The 15,933-nt window shown below is 43.7% G+C and overlaps 1 protein-coding gene across 2 annotated transcripts in view; it reads right to left on the reverse strand.

Moving 5' to 3' along the window:
* gcna (germ cell nuclear acidic peptidase) overlaps nt 1-15,933 on the reverse strand; it is a 47,031-nt gene that overhangs the window by 17,350 nt on the left and 13,748 nt on the right. For both annotated transcript variants that reach the window (XM_068047489.1, XM_068047490.1), the window contains 3 exons: nt 15,555-15,624; nt 10,097-10,185; nt 8,499-8,915 (listed from right to left, as the gene is read on the reverse strand). In XM_068047489.1, the coding sequence (XP_067903590.1) occupies nt 8,499-8,915; nt 10,097-10,185; nt 15,555-15,624 (576 nt within the window). The remainder of the gene's footprint in view (nt 1-8,498; nt 8,916-10,096; nt 10,186-15,554; nt 15,625-15,933) is intronic.

Genomic DNA, 15,933 nt, shown 5'->3' on the forward strand with positions numbered 1-15,933 from the left:
TATTAAGTCCCTGTCCCCTATCGGCTATTAGTTTTTTCAGGACTTCTGGCAAGTTATCCTCCTTTTCAACTGTAAATACTGAGGCAAAGTAATTGTTCAACATGTCTGCCATTTCCCCATTATCAATGACAATATCTCCATTTTCAGCTTTTAGTGGCCCTACATTTGCTCTTGACCACCAGCTTTCCCTTTATGTCACTATAAAATTTCTCATTGATTTTGATGTCCCTTGCAAGTTTCCTTTCATAATCTCTTTCAGTAGCTCTTATAAGCTGCTTTGAGACCCTTTGCTGGTCTTTGTATTGATCCCATTCGGCCGGATCCATGCTGCGTTTTGCATTTTTGTAAGCCCTTTCTTTTTGTTTTATGCTATCCATAATCTCTTTAGTTGTCCATGGCTGTTTTTTCTGTGAAATGGAGCTTTTTCTTCTCGGGGCTACTCCACCCCCTCTGCCATTTTCCCTGTCCCTCCTGTAAACTTTATAACCAGGTATATTTAGTTCCAGTCCCGACCGTCCTGCAGCCACGTCTCCGCAATGGCCGCCACATCATAATCTTCCATTTGAATTTGCGCCTGCAGCTCATCTAGTTTATTCCTTACACTCCGTGCATTTGTATATAGAACTCTTATTTGGGCTATACCCACTAACCTGTCCCTCAGCACTGATGCTTTATTCGCCTGTTTATTATTTCTCTCTTCTGGTGTAACCAGTATACTTCTTGCAGTTTGGTAACAATCAATCAGCCTCACCACTAACCTGCACTCCTACCTTCTCCTTTAACTTCCTGTTTTTCCATGCAACTGAACCCTCCCCCCCACTATTTAGTTTAAAGCCCTATCTACAGCCCTAGTTATGTGATTCGCCACGACTCTGGTCCCAGCATGATTCAGGTGGAGCCAGTCCCTCTGAGGGTCGTGAGTCTTTGGAACTCTCTTCCTCAAGAGGTGGTGGAAGTAGAGTCTTTGAATAATTTTAAGGCAGAGATAGATAGATTCTTGATAAGCTATGGGGTGAAAGGTTATTGGGGGTAGGCAGGAATGTGGAGTTGAGGTTACAATCAGATCAGCCATGAACTTGTTGAATGGCGGAGCAGGCTCAAGAGGCTGAGCGGCCTACTCTTGCACCTAATTCGTATGTTCGTATGTGCAAGGGCTCCTTGCTGCCTCAATATCCAGGTCACTCGCACTTCACCTCTGAAATTCAGCTGTTTATGTCTACGTTTGAACTAAGGCTATAATGAGGTCTGACGTCAAGTGGTCCTGGCAGAACCCAAACTGAGCAGATTATTGGTGAGTAAGTGCTGCTCGATAGCATTGTCAGCGACACCTTCCATTGCTTTGCTGATGATCGACTGATGGGGCAGCACTTGGCTGGATTGAATTTGCCCTGCTTTTTGTGAACAGGGCACACCTGGGCAACTTTCCACACTGTCAGACAGATGCCAGTGTTGCAGTTCTACTGGAACAGCTTGGCCAAGGGCACAGCTAGTTCTACAGCACAAGTTTTCAGTACTAAAGCCGGGATGCTGTTGGGGCCCATAGCCTTTACTGGATCAAGCGAGCTCACGTATTTCTTGATATCTTGTGGAGTGAATTGTATTGGCTGAACTCTGGCATCAGAGATGCTGGGTTCCTTAGGAGGTGGTAGAGATGGATCATCCACTCGACACCTCTGGCTGAAGATGGTTGCAAATGCTTCAGCTTCGTCTTTTGCACTGACATACTAGGCTCCCCCCCATCACAGAAGATGGGGATGTTCATGAAGCCTCCCCCTCCTCCTGTTCGTTGTTCAGTTGTCCACCACCATTCATGACTGGATGTGGCAGGAGTGCAGTTTTTACCTGATCTGTTGGTTGTGGGATCGCTTAGTTCTATCTATGGCATGATTGTAGTTCTGTGTTGTAGCTTCACCAGATTGGTACCTCATTTTTTTTTTAAAAAAGTATGCCTTGGGAATGCTCCTGGCATACTCGCCTACACTCCACATTGATTCAAGGTTAGTCGCTTGGCTTGATGGCAGTGGCTGAGACACGGATTTGTCAGCCCATGATGTGACAGATTGTGATGGAGTACAGTTCTGGAACTTTCAGATCTTTCCTGAATCTTTCCCATTTAACATAGTGGTACTGCCACACAACACTATAGCGTCCTCAGTGCAAAGATGGACTTTGCTGTGGTCACTCCTAATACTGTCACGAATAAATACATCTGCTGCAGGTTGATGGGAGAGGACAAGATATAATAGGTTTTCCTTCTTGTTGGTTCTCTCTCCACTTGCCACAAACCCAGTCTAGCAGATATGCCCTTCAGGACTCAGCCAGCTCAGTCAGTATCGGTGCTACTGAGCCACTCTTGCTGATGGACATTGAAGTTCCCCAGCCAGAGTACATTCTGTGCCCTTGCTATCTTCAGTGCTAAGTGGTGCTCAACATGGAGGAGTATGATCCATCAGTTGAAGGAATGCAGTAGGTGCAGGTTTCCTTGCACAAGAAAAAAAAAAGTGTGTAGATTACAAGCTGTGTGTGGAAATTCGAGTTTGGTGAGTGGGGATTTCAAGTGTTATCTGAATAAAAGTCTGATCTGCAGTTAGCATTTAACTGGGATTTATCCTCTAGATAAAAAGTTGGGTTTGGAAAGCAAGGCCAGGTTCTTACAGTCTTAGGTAAGGATTAACGGGCTCTACTGCAGAGTAGCTGAACAGTCAAATCTGGTTACTGCAGTTTCAACTTCAAAAAGGTATACATACAGGAGGTCTGGGTGCAACCTGCAAACGGTGTGCAGATTGCGAGTCGAATGTGGAGATTCGAGTTTGGTGAGTGGTGAGCTCGGTGAAGGGGTGCGGGGTGGGGGGGAAGGAGGTGCTCCATTTTCCTATTTTTGTTTCCCTCCAGTATTTGGTTCTTGCTTCGGTGCAGTGGAAACATCTGGTTGGTGAGTAACTGGTAAGCTATTCTACTTATAATAAACAGGTTGTAAAGTTAAGGTATGGCAGGGCTGCTCTGCTGAGTGGAATGTACAGCCCGTGACATGTGGGAAGTCATCGACACACCATGTGTCCTAGACAAACACATCTGCAGGAAGTATCACTGACTGCACAAGCTTGAGCTCTGGGCTTTGGAATTGAACGGCGGTTGGAGTCACAGTTGTGCATCCGTGAGGCGCAGAACTAGATGGATAGCATGTTCAGAGAGATGGCCACATCGCAGGCTGGGAGCATGCAGGCAGATAGGGAATGGGTGACCGCCAGACAATCTAAGAGAACCAGGCAGGTAGTGCAGGAGTTCCCTATGATCTCACTTGCTTATCGGTTTTCCATTTTAGATACTGGTGAGGATGTTGGTTCCTCAGAAAAGTGCAGTCAGAGCCAAGTTTACAGCACCACAGGTGGCTCAGCTGCACAGGAGAGGACGAAGGAGTGATCAAGAGCAGTAGTGAGAGGGGACTCTTTAGTTAGGGGAACAGACAGGCATTTCTGCGGCAGGAAAGTGACTCCAGGTTGATGTGTTGCCTGCCTGGTGCCAGGGTCAAGGATGTCATGGAGTGGCTGCAGGACATGCTTCTGGAGGAGGGTGAACAGCCAGAGGTCATGGTCCACATTGATACCAATGACATAGGCAAGAAGGGGAATGAGGTCTAGAAAGCAGATTTTAGGGAGCAAGGAAGATTAAAAAGCAGGACCTCAAAAGCAGTAATCTCAGGATTACTCCCAGTCCCATATGCAAGTGAGCATAGGAACAGGAGAATTGAGCAATTGAACATGTGGCTGGAGAACTGGTGTAGGAGAGAGGGCATCAGAGTTCTGAGACAGTGGGACCAGTTCTGGGGCAGGTGGGACCTCTACAAGATGGACGGGTTGCATCTTAGCAGGACTGGGACAATATCCTCGCAAGGAGATTTGCTGTTAGGGAGGGTTTAAGTGAAATTGTCAGGGGGATGGAAACTGGAGACGGAGCTCAGGTTGGAGGGAAGCAAAACTGGTAACTTGTCAGGGGTGCAGGAACCAGCAGCAAATATCAGAGGAATACCAAGGTGCACAGAATACTGGGGGAAGATAGATAGCACTAGAGTAGGGAATAGTACCTTATTAGGTGGGGTCAAAGGGAGAAAGTAGTAAAGTCTGAATCAGGGTTAATATGCATGTATGTGAATGCACGGAGTGTGGTTAATAAGACTGGTGAGGTACAAGCACAGATTACCATGTGGTAATTTGATGTTGTGGCTGTAACAGAGACCTGGCTCAAAGGAGGGTAGGACTGGGTGTTAAACATTCCTGGATACAAGGTGTTCAGGAAAGGTAGGAAAGGGAACAAAGGGGGAGGGCTGGTGGTATTGATTGAGAGCATTGCAGTGCTGAGCAAAAGGATGTCCCGGGGGAATCGAACACAGAAATAAATTTGGCTAAAGCTATGGAACAAAAAAGGCGCAGTTACATTGTTCGATGATGTCTATAGGCCACCAGGGGGAAGGACATGGAGGAACAAATTTGCAAGGAAATTACAGAGAGGTGCAAAAATTATAGGGTAGTTATAATGCGGGACTTCAATTATCCAAACACAGACTGGGATCGTAGTAGTGTAAAGGGAGGAGAGGGGTAAGAGTTCCTAGAGTGTGTTCAGCAAAATTTTCTACAACATTATGTTGCCAGTCCAACAAGAAAGGAGGCACTGCTAGACCTGATTCTTGGGAATGAGGTGGGCCAAATGGATCAAGTATCAGTAGGAGAGCACTTGGGAGATAGTGATCATGGTATCATAAGATTCAGGCTGACTATGGAAAAGGACAAAGAGCAATCCAGGGTAAGAATAATTTAACTGGGGGAAGGCCAACTTGAATGGGGTAAGAATGGAGCTGAGGTGAATAAATTGGAGTCAAAAGCTCGCAGGAAAACCAGTAGATGAACAATGGGCTACCTTCAAAGAAGAGATAGTTCAGGCAGAGTCAAGGTATGTTCCCTCGAAGGGGAAAAGTAGGGCAAACAAATTCAGAGCTCCCTGGATGAAAAGAGAGGTAGAGATTAAGATAAAGAAGAAAAAAAGTGTTTATGACAGATACCAGGTAGAAAATACTATTGAGAACCTGGCTGAATATAGAAGGTCTACAGGGGAAGTGAAAAAGAAAATAAGAGAAGCAAAGAGAGCATGAAGAGAGACTGGCAGCTAGCTTTAAAAGGAAGTCCCGAAGTTTTCTATAGACATATAAATAGCAAAAGGGTGGTAAAAAGGACGAGTGGTGCCGATTAGGGACCAGAAAGGGGAGGGAAAGGGCAAAGCTAAGGTATTAAAATGAATACTTTGCATCTGTCTTTACCAAGGAAGAAGATGTAATTCAGGCAATGTTGAAAGAGGAGGTAAGTCAGACACTAGACGGGTTTAAAAATTGATAAAGAGGAAGTATTAGATAGGCTGTCTGTACTTAAAGTGGATAAAACACCAAGACCAGATGTGATGCATCCAAGGATACAGAGGGAAGAGAGGGTGGAAATCACAGAGGTACTGGCCATAATTTTTCAGTCTTCCTCAGACTCGGGGGTGGTGCCAGAGGACTGGAGAACTGCAAACGTTACACTCTTGTTCAAAAAAGGGTGTGAAGACAAGCCCAGCAACTACAGGCCAGTCAATTTAACTTCAGTGGTGGGAAAACTTCTGGAAAAAGTAATTCAGGACAAAATCAATCGTCACATGGACAAATACAAGTTAATTAAGGAAAGCCAGCATGGATTTCTTGAGGAAAAATCATGTTTAACTAACTTGGAGTTTTTTTGATGAGATAACAGAGAGGGTTGATGAGGGCAATGCTGTTGATGTGGTGTACATAGACTTTCAAATGGTGTTTGATGCAGTGTCACACAGCAGACTTGTGAGCAAACTTGTAGCTCATGGAATAAAAGGGACGGTAGCAACATGGAAACGAAATTGAATGAGTGACAGGAAACAAAGAGTAGTGGTTAATGGATGTTTTTTGGGCTGGAGGAAGGTTTGTAGTGGAGTTCCCCAGGCATCAGTGTTCGGACCCTTGTTTTTCCTGATATATATTAATGACCTAAACCTTGATGTACAGGGCACTGTTTCAAAGTTTGCAGATGATACGGAACTTGGAAGCATTGTGAACTGTAAGGAGGATAGTGTGCAACTTCAAAAAGACATAGACAAGTTGGTGGAATGGGCAGACAGGTGGCAGATGAAGTTCAATGTAGAGAAATGTGAAGTGATTCATTTTGGTAGGAAGAACATTGAGAGACAATATAAAATAAAAGGGTACAGGAGCAGAGGGACCTGGTTGTATATGTGCACAAGTCATTGAAGGTGGCAGGACAGGTTGAGAGAGCAGTTAATAAAGCATACAGTATCCTGGGCTTTATTAATAGGGGCATACAGCACAACAAGAATTAGAATTAGAATTAGAACATTACAGCGCAGTACAGGCCCTTCGGCCCTCGATGTTGCGCCGACCTGTGAAACCATCTGACCTACACTATTCCATTTTCATCCATATGTCTATCCAATGACCACTTAAATGCCCTTAAAGTTGGCAAGTCTACTACTGTTGCAGGCAGGGCGTTCCACGCCCCTACTACTCTCTGAGTAAAGAAACTACCTCTGACATCTGTCCTATATCTATCACCCCTCAACTTAAAGCTATGTCCCCTCGTGTTTGCCATCACCATCCGAGGAAAAAGACTCTCACTATCCACCCTATCTAACCCTCTGATTATCTTATATGTCTCTATTAAGTCACCTCTCCTCCTCCTTCTCTCTAACGAAAACAACCCCAAGTCCCTCAGCCTTTCCTCGTAAGACCTTCCCTCCATACCAGGCAACATCCTAGTAAATCTCCTCTGCACCCTTTCCATAGCTTCCACATCCTTCCTATAATGCGGTGACCAGAACTGCACGCAATACTCCAGGTGCGGTCTCACCAGAGTTTTGTACAGCTGCAGCATGACCTCGTGGCTCCGAAACTCGATCCCCCTACTAATAAAAGCTAACACACCATATGCCTTCTTAACAGCTCTAAGAAAATTATTTGAACTTGTATAAGACACTAGGTCGGCCTCAGCTGGAGTACTGCGTCCAGTTCTGGACGTCGCACTTTAGGAAAGACGTGACTGCACTGGAGAGAGTACAGAAAAGATTCAGGAGATTGGTTCCAGGGATGAGGAATTTCAGTTATGAAGATAGATCGGAGAAGTTAGCACTGTTTTGCTAGAAGATAAGGCTGAGAGGAGTTTGATAGAGGTATTCAAAATCATGAGGGGTCTGGACAGAATAGATGGAGAGAAACTGTTCCCACTTGTGAAAGGATCAAGAACAAGAGGGCACAGATTTAGTAAGAGAAGCAAAAGTGACATGAGGAAAAACCTTTCATGCAGCAAATGGTTCAGGTCTGGAATGCACTGCCTTAGAATGTGGTGGAGACAGGTTCAATTGAAGTATTCAGAAATGAATTAGACAGTTATATGAAAAGGAAGAATGTGAAGGGTTACGGGGAGAAGGCAGGGGAATTAAATTGACTGAGGGAATTGTTCTTTCAGAGAGCCAGTACAGACACCATGGGCCGAATGGCATCCTTCTGCACTGTAACGATTGTGAAGTTTGACCTGATACCATGAGACTTCATGGTGTCCAGAGTCAATGTTCAGGACTCCCAGGGCCACTCCCTAACGACTGTATACCATTGTGCTGTCACCTCTGGTCAGTCTGTCTTGCTGATGGGACAGGACATACCAGGGATGGTGATGGAGGAGTCTGGGACATTGCTTCTAAGATATGATTCTGGGTAAGACTATGTCAGGCTGTTGCTTCACTACTCGGTGGAACAGCTCTCACTTTTGGCACAAGTCCCTAGATGTTAATGAGGATGACTTTGCAGGGTGGACTGAACTGGGTGTGCCTTTGTCCTATCCGATGCAGAGGTCAATGTCAGATGATCTGTCCTGTTTTCTTATTTGGCACAACTGAGTGGCTTGCTAGGCCATTTCAAGAGGGCAGTTAAGAGTCAACTATATTGCGGAGAGTCTGGAGTTACATGTAGGCCAGACTGGGTAAGGACAGCAGATTTCCTTCCCTAAAGGACATTAGCAAACTGGAGGGTTTTCATGACAATCTGGTAATTTCATAGTCACCATTAATGAGACTAGCTTTTTATTCTAGATTTTATTAATTGAATTTAAGTTCCCCCAGTTTCCAGAGCAATTGTCCAGTCCTTTGGATTACTAGTCCAGTAACATTATCACTATGCTACCTTTCCCATATAAAGTTTCATACTAGTTTGACTAGTGAACGAATGGTCAGAGGAGAGGAAAGCACATGCTGCAACATCTCGCTGGTAATCACTCAGATAAGATGGAACAAGGCCTTGTAAGGATTAAGATCACGTGCATGGGCTCGCACACTCAAAACACGTGGACAACCTGTACATATTCACGTAGCAACTTGCATATTGTCAGTACATTGATAATGTCTGAGGGGCAACGAATGAAGCCAGTCACAAAACTTACCAGTAACAGCCATTCTTCTTCCATTCAAGTTGCTAGAAGTTTGAGCTGGAGTTCTCTGGGTTTTGTTTTTTATCCTTTCAATTAGTGACTCAAATTCATCGCTTGATGTATCTGAAGAATGTGGCATTTGGTTCAATGGCTTGGAGTATATAGGATGATGTGAAGCATTATCATCACCTGATTTCATAGGTCCTGTGGATAAGACTGAATCCATAATGTCCCAATTGCAAGAACCGTGCTGCCCAGATTCATTCTTTTTCCGTCTGTTCAGTAACTGACCTCCCTGCACGTTTTTGGTAACAAAATAGTCTTCACTGTTCTTAAGAATTGATCTTGATGCAGAGGGACTACTATGGACTGCTTCCACAGAACATTTATTTGTTGGCTCATGGCTTCTCCAGATCGGTTCATGTAGTTCTAAGAGACAGAAGATGAGAATTGAATGTTAACCCCTGGTTACAGCACCAGATTAGCCCTCCTCAAACTCAAAATACCATTTAAATACAGTAAACCAAATGTAAAATAATTTATTTGATTTATTTTGAGATACAGCACTGAAACAGGCCCTTCGGCCCACCGAGTCTGTGCCGACCATCAACCACCCATTTATACTAATCCTACACTAATCCCATATTCCTACCACCTGTCGCTATATTCTCCTACCACCTACCTATACTAGGGGCAATTTATAATGGCCAATTTACCAATCAACCTGCAAGTCTTTGGCTGTGGGAGGAAACCGGAGCACCCGGCGAAAACCCACGCAGACACAGGGAGAACTTGCAAACTCCACACAGGCAGTACCCAGAATTGAACCCGGGTCGCTGGAGCTGTGAGGCTGCGGCGCTAACCACTGCGCCGCCCAAATCTCAATGAAACTATTAAACGTTATTGCCATCTTCCGAAAATATTAACCAAACTCTCTCCGCATTGACCTAGACATTTAAAAACAATCCTTGAAAGAATTTAAGACGGAAAAACTGAAAAAATTATGGTAGTGTTTGGAAGGAGTTCTCTATCCTGTCCTCTTCCCTTTCAACATTTTTTTCTCTGTAGCTAGAGATCAGTTTGTTTCTCCAGATGATCCAGTGATCATCAAAATTCAAACGGTTGCTTGCACGCTTCTTCTTAGCTACAACTCAAACTATATAAGCTGCACACTCTCAATAACATGAGGAACAGCACAGTAAATGAGCATTAAGATAGCCTCCTGTGCACAAAGTAAAGACATATCCAGATCACAAGCTGAGCTGCAATTAAGTAAAGGTTGCAGAGGTGAAAGTGGGATAGAGGGGGCATTTTAAGAAAGAGTCTAGCCCGGGAAATCTCCAGGCACCTAGCTACAGGGAACACAGGCAACAGTTTGGTCACAAGGACAAAGGAAAATTGAATAAAATTCTAAAATATAATGTTAAATATTTCAAAAACATAAAAAAAAAAATCAATATTTTATCTGTGGCATCCTTCAACCTCCCACTGAATGGCATGCACTGGGAAATAAAATTTTCTAATGGGAGAATTGATCCTTTAAACATCAGAAATTACTGTCGCAAAAAGATGGCCATCTATTTTTAATCTTCATTTTGCAGGTTACTTACCAATATCAGCACTGTGCTCAGTCTCCAAAATCCCATTTATATCCAATTCCTCTCGAGACGAGTCATCACTCACGATAAAATCTTTAAGGCTGTACAGAAAATCTCATTACTATATAGAAATCAAGGAGCATAAAATAAAATTATTAAACATATCATGTGCCCTGATGCCACAATGCATTAGTGACCCCTGCGAACAACCACTAATGGGACACTCTCATTAGGCACTGAAGAGACTGCACTGGAAAAAGCAGACATCTACTTTACTTTGGCTTCCACCTCTTCATGTATTCATAATTTTCTGCCCTCTCTCCTATAAACATGAACTTTGATTAAATCAGCTCAAATTTGCAATTAAGATTTGTCACAATGGTAATCGTAGTTGAAGAAACTAAAAATTTTGAACAGAGACAAGCTCACTTTGTTAACTAACCACTGACAGCAAGTGCAATATTGCCCCTAGTATCTTTCGGGCATGATTCATGGAATGGAATTTGAAAAGGGTGAGAGACTCTATCTCTGCACAATGCTGCAAAACAATGAGCAGCTAAAAAGAAAGCTGGCATTAGAGAGAGATACAGCACTGAAACAGGCCCTTCAGCCCACCGAGTCTGTGCCAACCATCAACCACCCATTTATACTTCTTTGGCCTCCTTATCTCGAGAGACAATGGCTAAGCGCCTGGAGGTGGTCAGTGGTATGTGGAGCAGCGCCTGGAGTGGCTATGAAGGCCAATTCTAGAGTGACAGGCTCTTCCACAGGTGCTGCAGAAAAATGTGTTTGTCGGGGCTGTTACACAGTTGGCTCTCCCCTTGCGCTTCTGTCTTTTATCCTGCCAACTGCTAAGTCTCTTCGACTAGCCACACTTTAGACCCGCCTTTATGGCTGCCCGCCAGCTCTGGCGAATGCTGGCAACTGACTCCCACGACTTGTGATCAATGTCACAGGATTTCATGTCGCGTTTGCAGACGTCTTTAAAGCAGAGACATGGACGGCCGGTGGGTCTGATACCAGTGGCGAGCTCGCTGTACAATGCGTCTTTGGGGATCCTGCCATCTTCCATGCGGCTCACATGGCCAAGCCATTTCAAGCGCCGCTGACTCAGTAGTGTGTATAAGCTGGGGGTGTTGGCCGCCTTGAGCACTTCTGTGTTGGAGATATGGTCCTGCCACCTGATGCCAAGTATTCTCCGGAGGCAGCGAAGATGGAATGAATTGAGACATCGCTCTTGGCTGACATACATTGTCCAGGGCTCGCTGCCATAGAGCAAGGTACTGAGGACACAGGCCTGATACACTCGGACTTTTGTGTTCTGTGTCAGTGCGCCCTTTTCCCACACTCCCTTGGCCAGTCTGGACATAGCAGTGGAAGCCTTTCCCATGCGCTTGTTGATTTCTGCATCTAGAGACAAGTTACTGGTGATAGTTGAGCCTAGGTAGGTGAACTCTTCAACCACTTCCAGAGCGTGGTCGCCAATATTGATGGATGGAGCATTTCTGACGTCCTGCCCAATGATGTTCGTTTTCTTGAGGCTGATGGTTAGTCCAAATTCATTGCAGGCAGCCGCAAACCTGTCGATGAGACTCTGCAGACACTCTTCAGTGTGAGATGTTAAAGCAGCATCGTCAGCAAAGAGGAGTTCCCTGATGAGGACTTTCCCTACTTTGGACTTCGCTCTTAGATGGGCAAGGTTGAACAACCTGCCCCCTGATCTTGTGTGGAGGAAAATTCCTTCTTCAGAGGACTTGAACGCATGTGAAAGCAGCAGGGAGAAGAAAATCCCAAAAAGTGTGGGTGCGAGAACACAGCCCTGTTTCACACCACTCAGGATAGGAAAGGGCTCTGATGAGGAGCCACCATGTTGAATTGTGCCTTTCGTATTGTCATGGAATGAGGTGATGATACTTGGTAGCTTTGGTGGGCATCCAATCTTTTCTAGTAGTCTGAAGAGACCACGTCTGCTGACGAGGTCAAAGGCTTTGGTGAGAGCCATGAAATCAATGTAGAGGGCCATCTGTTGTTCACGGCATTTCTCCTGTATCTGACGAAGGGAGAACAGCATGTCAACAGTCGATCTCTCTGCACGAAAGCCACACTAATCCTACATTAATCCCATATTCAATACCACATCCCCACCATTCTCCTATCATCTACCTACACTAGGGGCAATTTACAATGGTCAACTTACCTATCAACCTGCAAGTCTTTGCCTGTGGGAGGAAACCAGAGCACCTGGCGGAACCCCACGCGGTTACAGGGAGAACTTGCAAACTCCACACACAGGCAGTACCCAGAACTGAACCTGGGTCGCTGGAGCTGTGAGGCTGCGGTGCTAACCACTGCGCCGGGAGGGTTTCCACCGGGTGCTCCGGTTTCCACCCACAGCCAAAGACTTGCAGGTTGATAGGTAAATTGGCCATTGTAAATTGCCCCTAGTGTAGGTAGATGGTAGGAGAATGGTGGGGATGTGGTAGGGAATATGGAATTAATGTAGGATTAGTATAAATGGGTGGTTGTTGGTCGGCACAGACTCGGTGGGCCGAAGGGCCTGTTTCAGTGCTGTATCTCTCCATGGCATTACATATACAGAATAGAATAAATTTACTGCAGATCAGAGAAAAAATACAATCTCCTGTGGCAGGGCACATGGAGACTCGATCAATTGTGGTCTTCAGGTGAAATATGGTTAAAGGGCAGGGCATACTTGGGACAAGGAATGCAGTCCTATTTTAGTCCTTTTTAAAGTTATTTGTTGTGTCTTGGGAATTTAACTATTTTGCAGATAGCATTTGGAACAAGTTGTTGGCCTGGATTTTGCAGTCAGCAGCGAAGCAATGGCACTCACCATTGACCTCAAAGCTGGCCACAAAGATCTAGCAATGGGGCATGGATTTCACCTTTCCCAATGTTAATTTGACCTAAGAAAAGGGCATCGCTAGATGTCCAGCAACAGTAATGTCAGGATAAGCAACCAGTCACATTCAAAAACTCTCAGACAGCAAACCAGGATGCAAGATTCACTGATTAACTTTTTTTTCCCCAAAAGCAAAAGGATAGTTATAAAAGTGTGAGCGAAATAAAGATTGGAACATACATATTAAAGGCTGAAATATCAAACAAGCTAACAAAATTGAAACTATGAAACATTTATCATAATGGAAAATATTACACAAATACTATTAATTTTCTAGGGCCAGGGAAGTTATTCACCAGTAGTTATGACTTTGCATGTCATTAAAAACCCAGTTATACCCCATTTAACATGGTGTAACTTTGTGAGGAATTATTAACAGCAATATTAGTGTAAAAGGGAAAGTACTCGTCAGTTCAGCAATTTTAGAAAACTGCCATCTGTTCAATAACGCACCCTGTGCAGGAGCAGAGAATCACTGACAGCAACTTCTGGATCTCCACACGCCAGAAGTACTATCAGTTTCACAGTTGTAATGACAGCGACGGCTAACAATTTTATCATTACAACTGCAAAATCAGGGGCATTAGGTTTTTAAAAAGGATAGTACAGTCACACAGTTGATAAAGATTCTGAGAGAAGTAATTAAAATGCTAATAAGGCATCATTGATGCCATTTTCCCCTGTAGACTATGAACAAGCAATTTATTAAACTGTTTGGCAATCTAAAAACACCTCACACCCATTCTGTTTGAAGGTCTTTGGTCCCATTAACTGAACAGAGGGACGCACGACAGCAACAGGGACACAGGCAGAAAAGGCTGCAAGGTAGTCAGATTTAAGAGAAAACTGCAAGTACTTTTGGGGTGTCCAAAAGGTTAGAAACACTGGAGAACAGCTGGAAGCCGTCTTGGTTAATTCAAGATGTCAGTATTATTGCTGGCCAAATGTCAAAATAAATAGCTATGATAAAAGATTATAGAAGCTTAAGGTCCAGTTTAAAGCAACAGTGGGACGACAACAACGAGTAGATATACAGCACCTTTAAATGTAATGAAACATCCTAAGGCACTTCACAGCATTATAAAAAAATGATGTGACCACAGCCACATAAGAGGATATTAGGGCAAATGACCAAATATTTGGTCAAAGAGGTAGGTTTTAAAGAGTGCTTTAGATAGGAGGAAAGCAAGGTAGGAGGTTCAGAAAGGGGATTCCAGAGGTTAAGGATCCAGGAAGCTGAAGGCACAACCAACAAAGGTGGAACAATTACAGCAAAGGAACTCAAAGCATACTAAATATTGTGGTATATAAAATAAGGTAATCCCAGATAAAATGTCAATTTTAAATGTGTTTTGAATAATTTCCAAGGCAGGATAGTAAATGTTAGAACATTTTGGACATTGAAAATACAACTGTATGATGTGATGGAAAAAAAAAAACCACAGGCTATTAGTGGAATGAGATCTGATGGGCTCAATGACCCTCTCGCATTGCTGTGTTCAATGATCCTCTCTCAAACTGGTCAGTGCAGTTTCAAGAACCACCTGACCTTAAAGCAGCTATTTCGGATACTGAAACTGGTAATAATGGTACAAACAGAAATGTAAGTTGAAACAACTACATCTGGCAATTTGCTAAAACATGACATCACAACGATATAATTAAGAGACCATGGATGCTGGAAATCTGAAATCAAAACAGAAAATGCTGGTCGGCACTCAGTAAGCCTGGCAGCAACTGTGACAAAAGAAACAGTTAATGTTTCTGGTCAATGACTGTTTATCAGAACTATTTTTGTATCCTGTTCAACCTCAGCAGGAGCGGATCCAAGGTATCAAAGGTGGAATTTGGTATAGAATCCAAAAGGAATCATTTGGGACTGAGGCCAGTTGCTGAGCAATGAGTGGAGAGATGGGAGAGAAGATGTAGTTGTGAAGGAGTGTTTTAGCAGACACATGATCAGGCACAAGGCAAAACAGATGCCAAGGACAGTGAACAGGCTAAAAGGGGGTAGTTCTGATGAAAGGTCGTCGACCCAAAAACATTAGCACTGTTTCTCTCACCAGAGATTTGCCTGAACTGAGTATTTCTCATATTTTATGGTTTTTAGATCACCATGATTTAACTCCTGCTTATATAACCACCAACTCCTAATGAATTAGTACTCACTGTCATATCTATAATCCAGGGATGAGTGGATCTGATCCACTGAAAGGTTGCTATGAAATTCATTTGAATTAAGTTAGGAACAAACAGGACCATAACTGTCACATTCAAGAAAGAGTAAAAAGTCTCTACATCATCTATAAAACTCTAAAAACCATTGAATCAGTAGGGACCAGATACCTGGATCAAATTACTTCAGCCCAAGTAGAAAAGAAACAAAGAGGCATGGAGGTGCAACACATTTCTACTCAGCTGACAATTTAGTTTTCTATGAAATAAGACCTTCTCTAGGCTGATTTTAATGTCCTAACTGCATTTTATATAATGGCTTAAATTGATTGGAATTACCATTCTCAACCAAACGATCAGCCACTTACCCACCTGTTATTATTTTCCCTCCAAGTGCTGTGCTTTTGTGGTTGTGTATGAGGTATCTTTACTCGCATCAGAACTGATGGGGAAGAAATTATGTCCACGTTAATATACAAAACCAAATCCAACATGAGCCCCCCCACCACAATTCTTAATGTACGTTATCTGCATTCCAGCAGTGTGCAAAATCCTTACCGAAGGCACAACAGACATATATAAACCTCAGCACATAGCCTAAACAACCTGTTCTGGAAACAAATTTAAAAATTGAGCAAGCTGTCTCATTATTGTGTACACAGCAACATAGGAAAGTACAGGACAGGGAAAAAAGAAAAAGCACTACATGCAGTTCACCTGGCCAATAAAAATAAACTAAATGTCTCTCAAT

The sequence above is a fragment of the Heterodontus francisci genome, chromosome 15, assembly GCF_036365525.1.
Source record: "Heterodontus francisci isolate sHetFra1 chromosome 15, sHetFra1.hap1, whole genome shotgun sequence".
Classification (NCBI taxonomy): Eukaryota; Metazoa; Chordata; class Chondrichthyes; order Heterodontiformes; family Heterodontidae; genus Heterodontus; species Heterodontus francisci.